Consider the following 16169-nt stretch of genomic DNA (forward strand, 5'->3'; position numbering starts at 1 on the left):
TCTGAGAAATGATTAGCCATATGGTTGGTTCTCAATTCTAGACTTCCCGCCGCTGAGCGTGACTGTGGTTGAGAAAACGTATAACCTACTACATCACTTTTAACGTAAGTCCTATTCAATTCATCTTCAAGCGAGTTCCAAACTGTCCGTTTCGCATTTTTTAAATCCACGCAAATCTAAAGGTTTCATATTAACGTCAATATTAATAAATGCGTTTAATAGTGATATCTCATTTTGGGCCTTGCTTTCCATGTTAGTTTTGGGGTGCAGAGGCCCCCGCCTATACTCACCGGTGTTGATTTAAAGGAGTTAGCGTTGGCTGAACAAACCAGTTAAGGCATTTTAATGCCTTCCATTCCGAGATTAAAAGGCAAATCGCTGAAGCGAAGATATTATTGATCGGGAAGCCTAAATTCTGTCTCTTGCTTGATCAATATATTTTCGACCAAACTGACAAGCCTTTTGTGTTCTGCGATGATGTGCGATCAGAGGAAGAAAATGTGCTGTTTCTGTCGGCCCTCTACAATCAATGCTAAATTAATGTAGATTTAAAAGTATGATATGTGTTCCTGAGTATGCACGGTGCTTGTTGGAGCAGATTTGCATGTTTAAAAGGTTCATCAGATCTCATTTCGTTTTTTCTTTTTTTTTCTGAGAACTAATTGGTCTTGTAAAGATATTTTTAATTTGCGTACAATTCAGTTATTAAACTGAACCCACTGCACATTTGATTCCCATAAAACCTATCAAGAAAATGTCCTGGTCATACTTAAATTTCAAATCAGTAATTTGACTCTCATTAAAATTTGTTTACTCAAAGAAATGAATAATAATTTTGAAACTTGTATAAAATTATGACCACTCACATGAGATGAACACTCCAGTCATTTCGATAACCTTATAAAAGCTGTTTTATTCTACAAAGAGAGGGTCCCCTCATGGGAGCTGCCATGTTAGAATCACATGACCAGCCAAATAATACTTGCTTATGGTTCAGGTCATGTCGAAATGAATAATCGGAGCTATTCACATCCTCAGACCTTGTAAGTTATTCGTTTCAATGCCAAAACGGCTTTTTTGTTGATAACAGCAAAATGTTTATCACTGCATGAATTCATCCATTCACCTCTATAGAGCTGTTCAGCCGTGACGTCAATTTTTAGGCGAATGTGGAAGTCTAAACTCGCCATGGGTTCCCTCTGGATTTTCCTGTGGGTTTTTTTAATGGGGGTTTTTCAACTTATGAGTAAAATAATGTCTGTGGTAAAATTTCTTGACGATACGTGGACGTTTTGTTCTACAATATAAATTACACACTTTCATAACTCAAACGTGAATTTTGCAGCTGCCGTGTGTTTAAAAAAAAAAAATGATGTAATTCAATACTGCTCCAATAATCACGTTTGAAGTATGGAAGTGTATAATTTATGATGTCGAACAAAATGTCCATGTATAGTCAAGTAATGTTTGCCACAGACCTTATTTTACTCATAAGTTGAAAAACCCCCATTATAAAAAAACCCACAGGAAAATCCAGAGGGAACCCCTGGTGAATTCTCTTCTGAGTTTTTGGACTACAACCTGAACAGCTCTATGTATTCTTGAAAAATGTTATTTTTTAAATGCTCCAGGCATCAGTGACACAATAAAATGGCATATCAAAAAGAAATATGGATTCACTACCTTCAACTGTTGAGTCCACTGCCAAATTGGTTCTTTTTACATGGTGTCACGACTGTCACATCGGAGCTTTTATAGAATAATGAGTTTACATCTTGTAATTCCGAGTTCTACAAAGATGTGAGCACTTTACAAGTCGGAAATTTGTAATTACGGAAATTCTGACATGATATGAACACCATTAAACGAATTATCCACCCTGTTATTGTACACTTTCACTCATGGATCAAATTAATCATGGCTGACTGTGATTAGTGAATTTCTACAATGGCATCAGTAACTGAAAACTATTGTGTTTGAATGATGCTGCATCCATGGCCCTAGGTGTCAGTGTAAGTCTAAGAATACATAAACACAAAAATTACTGAGTGCACCTTTAAAAGATTTTGTAAAAATCACCCCAATATGTTCATTAGCAAAGTAGTGTTGTGAGGACTACAGGTGCATATGGTGTTGGGATGATATTAGGGCTATTATAGCATTGTCTATGTCAGTTTGAAAAAAAAAATAAACAATTTTTAATTAATCAATAGTAATCAGGTCATCCATAAAAAAATAAATTGATGGTACTAGCCCTTTAAAAAAATGTCTTACTATAAAATCATAAAGTTCTTTCCTTTTCTATGGAATGTTATATAATATTATAAATGTTTGTGTATGTCTCATCTGTTTCTAGGTAATTAAGGTTTATTATTTAAAATGATCTATAATTAAGTTCCATAAGTTGCCATGTGGGGGCAGTGTTGAATCATATTTTAGATTAAATGATTCGTGCTTGTCTTCATCAGCATGCCTAAAACTAAAGAGGTGCTGTCTTCCACTTCTGGTAGTGATTCTGACAGTGAAGCAGAAACAAAGGTATGAACACGCATTGATTTCAGACTGCATACATAGAATACAACATAATTAATATAGCCTTTGCCATGGGAAAATAATAGGTTTATGCTTCCTGTCTTGCAGTTTTGTTATAGGAATAATTCACCCAAAAATGAAAATTCTCTCATCATTGTCTCACACTTATGCCATCCTGGATGTGCATGATTTTCTTTCTTCAGCAGAACACAAATGATGATTTTTACAAGAATTTCTCAGCTGTTTTGGTCCATACAATGCAAGTGAATAGGTGCCAAAATTTTGAATCTCCAAAAATCACATAAAGTGCTTTCAGAAAGTATTCTGACCCCTTCATTTTTTTCACATTTTGTTATGCAGCCTTATGCTAAAATGTTTTAAATTATTTATTTAACATCAATCTACACTCCATACCCCATAATGATAAGGCAGAAAGATTTTTGATAACTTTGCAAATGTATTATAAAGAATACACTGAAATATCACATTGACATAAGTATTTTGACCCTTAACTCAGTACTTAGTCGAAGCACCTTTGGCAGCGATTACAGCCTCAGGTCTTTTTGGGTGTGATGCGACTAGCTTTGCACACCTGGATTTGGGGATTTTCAGCCATTCTTCTCTGCAGATCTTCTCAAGCTCTTTCAGGTTGGATGGGGACTGTCGGTGGACACACATTTTCTGGTCTCTCCAGAGATGTTTGATTGGGTTCAAATCCGGGCTCTGGCTGGGCCATTCACACAGAGTTGTCCCTAAGCCACACTTGCATTGCCTTAACTGTGTTCTTAGGGTCATTGTCCTGTTGGAAGGTGAACCTTTGGCCCAGTCTGAGGTCCTGAGTGATCTGGACCAGGTTTTCATTAAGGATATCTCTGTATTTTGCTATGTTCAGCTTTCCTTCAATCCTGACAAGTCCCCCAGTCCCTGCTGCTGAAAAAACACCCACCCTCCACCGGAATTGAGGCCAAACAGTTCAATCTTCGTTTCATCAGACCAGAGAATCTTGTTTCTCACAGTCTGAGAGTCCTTTAGGTGCTTTTTTATGTGTCTTGCACTGAGGAGAGGCTTCCGTCTGGCCACTCTGCCATAAAGCCCAGATCGGTGGAGTGTTGCAGTGATGTTATCCTTCTGCAAGTTTCTCCCATCTCCATATGATCTCTGGAGCTCAACCAGAGTGATCATCGGATTCTTGGTCACCTCTCTTACCAAGGCCCTTCTCCCTCAATTGCTCAGTTTGGCTGGGTGGACAGCTCTAGGAAGAGTCCTTGTGGTTCCAAACTTCTTCCATTAAAGAATTATGGAGGCCACTGGGCTCTTGGGAACCTTCAATGTAGCTGAAATTTTTTTTATAGCCTTCCCCAGATCTGTGCCTCGACACAGTCCTCTCTCTGAGCACTGCAGGCAGTTCCTTCAACCTCGTGGCTTGGTTTTTGCTCTGATATGCATTTTCAGCTGTGAGACCTTATATAGACAGGTGTGTGCCTTTCCAAATCATGTCCAATCAATTGAATTTGCCACAGGTGGACTCCAATCAAAGTGTAGAAACATCTCAAAGATGATCCAGAGAAATGGGATGCACCTGAGCTAAATTTCAAGTGCCATAGCAAAGGGTCTGAATACTTGTGTCAATGTGATATTTCAGTTTTTCTTTTAATACATTTACAAAGTTATCACAAATCTGTTTTTTGCTTTGTCATTATAGGGTATGGAGGGTAGATTGATGTGAAAAAAAATAATTTAAAGCATTTTAGCATAAGGCTGCAACAAAAAATGTGAAAATAAAGGGGTCTGAATACTTTCTAAATGCTCTTTAGGTCAGCATAAAAGTAATCCATATGACTCCAGTGGTTAAATCAATGTTTTCAGGAGCGATTTGGTAGGTGTGGGTGAGAAACAGATCAACATTTAAGTCAGTTTTTATTACAAATTCTCCTTCCTGCCCAGTCAATCTTCTTGTGTTTTTGGTGATTCACATTCTACATGCATACTTCCCCTACTGGTTAGGAAGAAGAATTTCTTGCAAAAAAGGACTTAAATATTGATCTGTTTCTCACCCACACCTAGCATATCACTTCTGAAGTTATGGATTTAACCACTGGAGTTTTATGGATTATGTTTATGCTGACTTTATGTGCTTTTTGGAGTGTAAAAATGTTGGCACCCATTCACTTGCATTGTATGGACCTACACAGCTGAATTATTCTTATAAAAATATTCATTTCTGTTCTGCAGAAGAGAGAAAGTCATACACATCTGGGATGGCATGATGGTGAGTTAATAATGAGAGAATTTTAATTTTTGGGTTAACTATTTCTTTAAGTAGTTGATTAGTCCTAAAATTTGATACTGGGCCTGACATGTAACCATTTAAACCAAGGCAACATACTCGTACATGCATTTGATTGTGTTCTCTAATTTTTACTAAAGGCCAAAAGAAAGAAGGCAAGTGCCCGTGAGAAGCCTTCAAAAAAACAGAAAAGTGGAGAGACCTCCAAACCAAGCGGCTCTGCTAAAAGTGATAAAAACAGTGATGATAACCTGTTCCAGGTTGTTATTTTTAATATTTTTATTTTTTATTTCTTTTATACAGTTTATTCAATTATAACAAACTGGAAAATATTGTTATTTGGAATGTGCATCTTGCTAACTGAAAAGGATTATATTATGTTATTATAAAAGGATAAGGATTATTACCAAACCTCTACAGAATACATTCATATGTTTTTATGGGTCAAGTTATTCCATAAAGGTTCTGACATGGTTACTGTAATTTTTAGCATGTTTTAAAGACTTATCCTTGAGAGTTCTGACTTTAAAAGTGAAAGATTAGCATGATTGATCATAAGGAGTGAAGAGCCGTTATTTACTATTCCACAAATTAATTGGCTTGCTTATTTTGTAGAATCCTTAGTAGCAAGCTCATTCATGTTCTGCTATGTGACAGATTGGGAAGCTGAGATATGTCAGTGTCAGGGATTTCAAAGGCAAGGTTTTGATTGACATTCGAGAGTACTGGATGGACCAAGCGGGTGAAATGAAGCCTGGAAAAAAAGGTAATTATGGAGCTGTTTATTTTTATCTCTTATTTTGTGTTTCATTCTACTTGGTCTTTTGTCAAACAAATATACACTCACTGAACACTTTATTATGAACACCTGTACACCTATAATCATGTGATTATCTAATCAGCCAATTGTGTAGCAGCAGTGCAATAGATAAAATCATACAGATACGGGTCAGGAGCTTCAGTTAATGTTCACATCAACCATCAGAATGGGGTAAAAATGTGGTCTCAGTGATTTCGACCGTGGCATGATTGTTGGTGCCAGACGGACTGGTTTGAGTATTTCTGTAACTGCTGATCTCCTGGGATTTTCATGCACAACAGTCTTTAGAGTTTACTCAGAATGGTGCCAGAAACAAAAAACATCCAGTGAGCGGCAGTTCTGCGGACTGAAATGCCTTGTTGATGAGAGAGGTCAACGGAGAATGGACAGACTGGTTTGAGCTGACAGAAAGGCAACGGTAACTCAGATAACCACTCTGTACAATTGTAGTGAGCAGAATAGTATCTCAGAATGCACAACACATCAAACCTTGAGGCGGATGGGCTACAACAGCAGAAGACCACGTCAGGCACTTTATTAGAACCATAGTGTTCCTAATAAAGTGCTCAGTGAGTGTATTTTAAGTGCAGGTAAAAATGTCACATGATTGTGTCATGGTGGTTTTTGTTCCATCAATTGTATTGAATTTTCCTCAGGCATTTCATTGAATCCTGAGCAGTGGAACCAGCTGAAGGAACAAATGACGGACATTGATGATGCAATTAAAAGATTGTAAAATCTCTTTGTACATTAATATCTGGCAAATTCTTTTTAGAATTCCTTACTCTGGTACACAGGGACTTTGTTAAAGAACTGTTCCCCCTATGATCCAACTTGTACTATATGTTTGCTGTTAAATTGAAGAGAGATTTTTTTTTTGTTGTTTTGTTCAAATGTTGTCAAATTCCAACTGTCTGCTGTTAATGCTGATGTCTGTGCATAATTTGTTTTGACTTTTTAATAGTTTGAATTAGCTGCATTGTTTCTTATTTTCCTACACAATAAAGTCATTTTTGGTTTGGAGAGTTCAGTGTGTGTCACTGAGTACATTGTACCTATAGTTGTAAAAGAATATTAACCATGTAACTGCTGAGTTTTCAAAGTAGTAGTATAATCCTGATAATAAACAGAACTGAAATGGACGACAGACAATAAATGAATTTGGCACTTCATGATGCTTGCTGTGTCCAGTCCTAAGTGCTTGTGTATAATTTGCTCGCCTTCGCGTGGGAGCTGGAATTATAATGGTCCGTACACCCACTCAAACATAGACCAGACTCTGGAATAAAAACAGCCCTTTTAGTTGACTGTCCAGAAGAGCCATCTTGCATCAATTGCATTTGCTGTCTAAATTAAATTATGGTCTTAAATCATGGTAGCCACTGTATTGCCAGCACGTCTAAGAGACAATATGGTTTATGTTGTTGCGTGCAAAGCAAACATGCAGACAGTTTCTGTAAGAGTCAACCACAGTGCAAACACATTTTTATGGCCAGTGCTTAAAACTGTGAATACAGAATTATAAAATTCAGGTACTTTTACATCCATCAACTATTTATCAAAATTGAATTTGGTTGACCAGGCATAATTCCTGCTTTAGATATTTTACAATAATAGTACATGAATCCAGAATATTTTTTAATATTTATATTGCACATGATGCCAATGATGAATGATATTATAACATTGTCTTAGAGTTGCATAAGTATTAATTGCATCTTAAGGTTCATTCATCAAGCTGTGCCTTAAGAGGTTATTACAGTCCTCTATTTCACTGGTAGCACTTCAGGTAGTGGTTACTATGGAGATCTTTTGTCACTATGCCACGTGGTTCATTTTAATTTTCGAGGTAATAATTTAATGTTCATATGATTTTGGTAGAAAACCAACCTTAAACCTGTGACCACCTGCTGACTTGTGAACTGTGTCAAGCAATACAACCTTCCTTGGGAATTTAAATATAACCTCCTTGTACACACTAATCATTAGTAAAAATACCAATGTAAAAAAAAACTGTTGAGGGTCCTACTAAGCAGTAGGCAAGTATCACTAGGTGGCACCAGTGCTCTTTTGGAGTCTGTGTATTTCTCCAGTTACACATACTGTTAGCAGATTGCTTTTTTGTATACGGAACAGTAATTTTGTTCAACATGTTGGTCTCTAAAAGACTGACCATTGTATTACTATACACATTTCCAATTTCTACATTTAAGGACTTTAGTTAATCCACTTCAAAACCAATGACAATTCTGACAGCACTTATGTGACATATTGATGTGAATGTCTTTCCATGACATGTTAGCTGTTGATAGGAGAGGAATTTGTTTCACAACTCTTGGCAGTGCATCAAACACAGTTAATGCATGAGAATTTCCTTTTCCAAGAGCGTGAGATAGACATGAACACATTGAACTGAATGATGTGGATGTTTACCCTCAGAAGTCACATCTAGAAACATTCAGCTGATCAATTAGAACACCAGAAGTTTGGTCTGCAATCATTTTACCCAGAAGATGTTCTCAAAAACATGCAGAGCAAGATCTCAACCATCTGTCCACCAAATAGGAATCACTGGAGTGTCCCTGATTGCTGGAAGCAGTTTGGAGGACCCATGCAACCTGAATCTGGAATGGAGATTCAGAGTCATGTACATTACTTTGATGGCTTCATGATGGATTGAGAGGTATGAAGAATATCCTGGAAGAAAAGAGAAGCTGAGAGGGTGTGTTGCACTAGTGGACCAGTGGAGCACTTTAGGTCACTGATGCTTCAAAAGTCCAACATCTGCTTCCATTTGAAAGGTCTGCTGTAAGTCTGGTGATTGAACATCTGTGTCTGTAGTTCTTGGACCAGTTCGCATGTCATTGGAACCTTGAGTATTGCGTTGCATATTTCAGCACTTCAGTTTTAGGTTGTGTGAACATCTGGACATGGCAATATGCTGGGGCGTGGAGCTCATCTTTGGGCTAATATCAAACCGGCATGGGTTTTACAGGAGAAAACCCCTTTCAGACCAGTTTTGATGGATGTCTCTGCCTCTGTTGTTTTACTCCATGGTGGCTAATATAACGGATCCTGTTTCATGGAAGGAATTTGTTCTTCCATTGAGATGTGAAATGTATATTGATTACAGGGTGCCTTGAATTTCCTGTCCGTGACAGGGATGGTATTGGCTGGAGCCCGCTTTGGCTGTGAACCACGGCAGATCTTGCCAATTTGTCTACACCTGAATTATCTTTACAATGGACAAATTATATTAAGAAGTTTACAGGCCAGAATCCCCCCTCTTGACCTTCTGGCAAGGATGAAATCATATATCTCCAACACATCAGAGAAAAAAAAAAATCCACTGAGACTATGACTCACATGATCCAAATCCACTTTACCCTGGGTGAAATGTTCTTGGTGTGGTGCATTTCTGCTAAAATATGCTGTCATTCTGTGCATAGGACTAAGCATACAATTAAAAAAAAAAAAAAAAGGAAAAGCAGAGAGTGTTTTGGAGTTGTTGGTATCCTGTCTGGTCCTATAGCATATCCAGTGAGTGCCAGTTTAATAATGGCTGCAATCGTCTTTGGCCTGGATACATACTGCTTACATGTGAGGTCAGTCCAGTAAAGTTGCCACAGAAATGAAGATAGATCAAAACAGGCCCTCATGCATGATTAGTGAGCCTTATCCCTAAGGTCCAGAGAATTCAGAAGTCTAGAAGCAGCATATGGAAGTTTCTGTTTGATCACACTTTATACCTGTCTTCGGTTTTTTTCCTTGGGTGATTCTTATGAAATCTGAAAGGCTTCTCTCCAAAATGAAATGACTATATATTTTGCATATATAAAATTAAGATAAAACCAGGAAAATCCACACACTGTTTTATGCTTCCCTTTTATTTATAAAAAAAAAAAAAAAAAGGAAACAACAGCAATGTTTTGATCAGAGAGATCTTCATCAGGCACACATCAATAGGCAGCACTTCATTAAATATCCTTGTTTCAAACACCGATCTCATTGTGTACACCTGTTAACAATCAGAAGCAATGATCTCATAATCATTCAATAACACTCAGTGTGAACAATTAATTAGGACAAATTCTAAAAACAACAGTACATACATCATTATCATAGAGATTCAAACAATGTTGACAACTCTCAGAAACATTCAGTGAATCACATTTTAAAGACAATGCAGTAATTTGAATAGAAACATTTAGAGTAATAGAAAAAATTGGGACATAGGTCAGAATTAAACACACACAGGTATACAAGAAACAAATCTCATCCAAAAGACTCAGTAAATCAAAGAAATGGGTAGATATCAAAATCCAAATTCATGCCCTTAGAATACAGATTAAGTATATAAATATAATAGGCCTCTCTTTTTAATAAAATTTTATTGATATCACCACCTCTTCTGGGTGATTTGACATGTATACCGATACCGATGTACCCTGAGTGTTGGAAGATTGTTTTTTCAAATTAAAATGAACTGCTACTATGTTTCTTTGATCATTTATACATTACTCCAATGTTCCGCAATCCTTGTTTTTAAAGCGCGTTGTGTTTTTCCAGTGTAGGCTAACCCACAAGGACATTTAATCATGTAAATGACATTTTTAGTGGTACATGTGATGACACTGTAACAATTTTCACAGTTAGGGGAAAGGAGGAAGCGGGAGACGGCAAATCCAACTCAAACAGTATGTTTATTTTAAACTCAAAATTCACAATTTTCAGCGGACACATTGAAAAACATGCTTTGCAGCAGACACAGATCAGTACAGTCTCTTCAGCTTGTGTCTCGTAAATCTCTCTTCACTCACTGACGTCTGGCTCGCTCTTAAAGCCCGTCTCTCTCACTACAATGACAAACAGCTATTAGAGACAATCATTGCCAGGTGATGTTCCTTACCGTTCTTATCTCCTGATCTTCCTCTCCATTCATAAGCCGGTGCTCAACCACAGCCCCACCACCACATACCCCCATTGCCCAACTCAGGCCAGGGTGCCATCTGGCCTGCCCAGTACTCTGCACCCATTTCTGGTGAAAAGGCCGCAACAGTCATCTGCGCCCCAGTCTGTGGACCACCTCGAACTTAAAAGGCTGAAGAGCCGGATACCAATGGGTGATCTGCGCATTGGTATCCTTTATTCGTTGGAGCCACTGGAGCGGGGCATGGTCCAAACAGAGGGTGAAAGCCCGTTCCAGGAGGTAGTACCGAAGGGTGAGGACCACCCACTTGATGGCCAGACATTCCTCAACGGTGCTGTACCTCGCTTCTCTCGCCGAAAGCTTCCGGCTGATGTACAGCACCAGGTGCTCCTCCCCCTCCACCACCTGGGACAACACGGCTCCCAACCCCCTTTCCGACGCATCGATCCGTTCAACAAAAGGGAGAGAAAAATGAGGAGCATGTAACAATGGCCCACCACAAAGCGCAGCTTTCACCTGCATAAAAGCCTGTTGGCACAGCTCTGCCCACTGGACCGGGTCTGGATCTCCCTTTTTAGTGAGATCGGTCAGCGGGCTGGTGACGTTCGAATAATTAGGCACAAACCTCCAATAATAGCCAGCCAGCCCCAGGAACTGTCTCACCTCCTTTTTGGTCTTGGGTCTCGGGCAGGCCGCAACCACTGTGGTCTTATCAATTTGGGGGCGCACCTGCCCGTGACCCAAGTGGAAACCCATATACCATGGGTGCTCGGCCATCCGCATGTCCCCGCCGTCTGCTCAAAGAGCTCCAGGAAGGTCCATCTTGAATAGGGGAACCTGGGGCGGGGTGGTCACGGGGTCCGGGGTCACGGCGGCAGCACCCTCCTGGTGCAGCAAGCTCCAGAACGTCTGCTGGTCCTCTGCTAGTGCCTGGAGGAGCACAATGAATGGTGGCATTCTTCCCCCCTTAATCCTTGGTTTCGGCACCAGCGTTCACAGTTAGGGTAAAGGAGGATATATATATATATATATATATATGTTGTCACTTAGTTGTCTTTTCACTTCTAGGTCATAATCAGAGAAGTTCATTACTACAATAGAACCACCCTTGTCTGCTGGTTTAACTATGACAGTTTTATAATTTTTCGATGGCAATAAAGCTTTTCTTTGATCTGTAGTTAGATTGTTGAATACTTTATACTCACGTTTATTGGAGAATCAAAATAAAAATCCGAGCATTGATTGTATCAAAAGATTAACCAAATTGGTGTTAACATTATTATTTTTTTTTTTTTTTCAGATTTAAAGATGATTTTTTTTTCTCCAAACCAAGGGTACTGCCATGGGCCATTGGACATGGGTCCAAATTATACCAATTTGTATGTGGGTTTCTTTGAATAAAAATACATTTTCAATTGTTGCAACACACTCTCATGGTGAAATCATCAGGATTCGAACGACTTTTCTAAATTTGGCTAATTTGTATGATATCATACAACTGCACTCGTTTTAATTTCCACGATTTTCATTACAGCCAATGACGTCACTGGACATCGTTTACATCAAATACGTGACAATTACTTGCTTCTTTCATACACAACAGCTTCCTATCATAATAGCATAATATTAATAAGCATGTCCTTAACGCCTCATGCACGAAACTCGCACTTACATCCGCATTAGACATCCGGGAATTTGCACATGATGAAATCATATAAGTTTATGTGAACAAAATCATGGACATCACACGAAATAGCCACCTCGTAAATTATGTATGACTTTTCATGAGATCGGGTTGATTGTTCTCAGAATTAGTTTTTTCCACACATTAAACTTTGGCGTAGATGTATTGACGACATCTTTATGTTGTGGTCTGGTACTGAAAATGAACTATTACAGTTTCATCATTTCCTTAACGCAAGTGATGAACATCTTCGATTTGCGGTCAATTTCAATTCGTCACAAATTAGCTTTCTCGACATATTGCACTTTATGGATGGCAATAAATCATTACAGATCTATATAGAAAATCTTCTGATCATAACACACTCCTACATGGACAAAGTTATAATCCCACCCCAATGAAGCGTAGTTTGCCTATCAGCCAATTTAATCGGATACATCGTATTTGTAGCTCTAATGAATCATATACACAACAAAGCATTGATCTGGCGAATAGATTTAGAGAGAGAGGTCATAATGAAACCTAGATAGAGTCCGCTGTTAAGAGATTTGAAAATGAAAATCAGGAGATGTCCTTGACTACAAAGAGGGATAAATCTGAAAATAATAAAAAAGTTGTGTGCTCCTTTCAATATTCTCCCATTTGTTTGGATCTAAAGAAGATTTGAAACCAACATTGGTACATTTTAAAATCTGATCCTGCTCTAAGTTATGTTTTCAGAGAGTCACCTAGATTTGTATATAAATGTCCCCCTAATGTATGTAATTTTGTTGTGAGAGTTGATGTACCTGTATACCGACCTACTCGTTTCTTATGATCTATCCCATTCGGTAAATACAATTGTGGCCACTGTGCCCAATGTAATTTTATTATTAAAACCAATGTCTTTTCTCATCCGCATTTAGGCAAATAATTTAAAATAAAAAGTGTCTGTGGTGGTGGGGGCATAGTTGAGCGCTGGCTTGTGAATGGAGAGCGAGATTAGGAGATGAGAATGGTAAGGATCATCACCTGGCAACGACTGTCTCTAACAGCTGTTTGTCATTGCAGTGAGAGTGGAGATGGGCTTTAAGAGTGAGCTGGACGCCAGTGACGCCTTGTAAAAATGTCATTTACATGATTAAATGTCCTTGTGGGTTAGCCTACATTGGAAAAACACAACGCGCTTTAAAAACAAGGATTGCGGAACATTGGAGTAATGTACAAATGATCAAAGAAACATAGTAGCAGTTCATTTTAATTTGAAAAAACAATCTTCCAACACTCAGGGTACATCGGTATCGGTATACATGTCAAATCACCCAGAAGAGGTGGCGATGTCAATACAATTTTATTAAAAAGAGAGGCCTATTATATTTATACACGTAACACTCTCCTAAGGGCATGAATTTGGATTTTGATATCTACACATTTCTTTGAATTACTGAGTCTTTTGGATGAGATTTGTTTCTTGTACCTGTATGTGTTTAATGCTGACCTTTGTCCCAATTTTTTCTGTTACTTTAAATGTTTCTATTCAAATTACTGCATTGTCTTTAAAATGTGATTCACTGAATGTTTCTGAGAGTTGTCAACATTGTTTGAATCTCTATGATAATGATGTATGTACTGTTGTTTTTAGAATTTGTCCTAATTAATTGTTCACATTGAGTGTGATTGAATGATTGTGAGATCATTGCTTCTGATTGTTAACAGGTGTACACAATGAGGTGTGTGTTTGAATCAAGGATATTTAATGAAGTGCTGCCTATTGATGTGTGCCTGACGAAGATAACTCTGATTGAAACCTTGCTGTTGTTTTTTTTTTTGTTTGTTTTTTTATAAATAAAAGGGAAGTATAAAACAGTGTGTGGATTTTCCTCGTTTTATTTTCAAACCTTTTGCTTTTATCTGGCACCTGTTGGAGAAATTTTGGATATGTGTACTTTCTCTTTTTTTTCTGTTATATAAAATGAAGCCCATATTATTGCAGTTGATATTTTTTTGCATTGTGACATTATTTACACAATAGTTATGCCACCCACCCCCGCTGCCCTTCACTTTCACTTATTTTTATTTTACAAAATCATTGTACAACAGCATCCTTTTACTTTAATACAGTCAAAAAAATGTGCTTTAGTGTCCTGAAAATAATGTCACAATGCAAAAAATAAAATGAACATAATGGTCCTAAATGTAGGCTTAATTTTCTTTATACAAAATATAATTTAAGATTTTTTCCTATAGAGTGCAACAGTGCCCTCCCACCTTTTCAGCCATCTTGGTTCCGGAAGTATTTTTCCCATAAACTTTTCATAAAATCCTTCATAAAAGAGTTGTAAGCCATGAACCAAACCAACCAGCTCCGAGGTGAATCACAACATTACAAACTTTGATTTGAGGCAAAAAATAAATAAATAACTGTCTACTTACCGTCTTTCATGAGGGAGTGGACTTCCTGTGAAACACTGCAAATGATGTCATTGAATAAAAAAGGAAGGAAATATTGATTTTAGTTTGTTGATTATAAGTATAGAAACATTATATTTTATGTTTATTGCAAAATATTCCGATATGTACAAATATATAAGTAGTTTAAGGGTGAAGAGACACCGACTCAATTACATCATTTACAGTGCATCATGGGAGTGGGCGATAGCTCCAAGGCATGTTTCGCGGGCTTGGTTAGCCACCGTTCTCTGATTGGTGAAGCTTTCTCTGCTGGACCATGGGTATGTAGTTGTTTACCATGAATTCGACTATCAAACACAATTTTTAAACAATGAAGTTGAAATAACACAGACAGATGACTTCAACGGAAGCATATACCATCAATGAACAACCTCGGAGCTCAAGGTAGGTCTGTCTTTAAAGATTATTGTTGAAAATCAATTCGTCTATGGAAAAAAATAATTGGATATTTACTTCCGGAATCAGACTGTTGCACTCTATTGCCTTTACGGTTAAATATAACCAGTCAGGACATTTTATTAGAATCACCCTGTTGGTTTGACAATTAATTAAAAACTATTGGTTGCAGAATAAAGACCCCATCTAACATCAGATTCCCTTAACTATTCTTGTCAATCTTAGTTCATCAAATGAGGATGTTTCTCATGCAGAACCAAATTAATTTCTAGGGGAATAGTTTTGTAGATTTCTCATCTGAAAGTACTTATTGTTGTCACTCAATTTTGAATGGCAAATCCATCAGAGCAACATAAAAAGTCTGTAAGATTTTTGTGCAGTATTGTTAACTGTAAAATTTGACCTGACTCATGTGTCAGTGAGTTTTAACTATGTCCTATCCATGATCAAAGCTGTGCTTTTCAAAAAAGTGCTGTTGGCAGTACTTGCTTAGGCTCTGACCGGAGATGAACACATGCTGCAGGGCTAAATCACCCTGCTTGGTCTTTCATATTGGGTGTTTCTCTGTTAGTTTCTTTTGTTAGTGCAGAGATCTGATGCAGACATCACTGCCCACAGCTGCTCATGTTGGCTGGAGAACACTGAGGAATGTAGTGGGCTTGTTGATGACTGCTCCCCTCTCAGCTGGGGATTAGACAGCCCCTCGCGCTGGCTGCAGGACCCTGCTGAGTAAAGTGTCCCGAAGGTTAGCTGGAGGTGCCCTCGACCTGTCTGACTGTCCATACTGCCTCGTAAATCTGCCTGCCCTGCACCAACATTGATTGTTATTTCATGCCCAAACAAGGTTACATCAGATGAGTTGTTTGGGTAGTCAGGAGTGTTTAAAGGGATAGTTCACCCCCAAAATATGAAGATTCTGTCATCATTTACTCACCAATTCAAACATGTATGATTTTTTTTTCAGAAAGGAGAAAATTAGGCAGAATGTTTGCCTTGGTCACCATTCACTTTGATGACATATTTTTTTCCATACGATGAAAGTGAATGGTGACTAAAGCTTACATTCTGC

The 16169-nt window shown here is 38.0% G+C and overlaps 1 protein-coding gene across 1 annotated transcript; it reads left to right on the forward strand.

The window, feature by feature from the left end:
• Window positions 1–6: 6 nt before the first annotated feature.
• On the forward strand, window positions 7–6811 carry LOC127429952 (activated RNA polymerase II transcriptional coactivator p15-like). Its single transcript, XM_051679351.1, has 5 exons — window positions 7–104; window positions 2469–2538; window positions 4960–5079; window positions 5477–5585; window positions 6296–6811. Exons 2-5 carry the CDS (start codon window positions 2470–2472, stop codon window positions 6373–6375), a joined length of 378 nt encoding a protein of 125 aa, XP_051535311.1. The 5' UTR covers window positions 7–104; window position 2469; the 3' UTR covers window positions 6376–6811.
• The last annotated feature ends 9358 nt before the right edge of the window (window positions 6812–16169 follow it).

Source organism: Myxocyprinus asiaticus, chromosome 3 (assembly GCF_019703515.2).
Source record: "Myxocyprinus asiaticus isolate MX2 ecotype Aquarium Trade chromosome 3, UBuf_Myxa_2, whole genome shotgun sequence".
In the NCBI taxonomy this organism is placed as follows: domain Eukaryota; kingdom Metazoa; phylum Chordata; class Actinopteri; order Cypriniformes; family Catostomidae; genus Myxocyprinus; species Myxocyprinus asiaticus.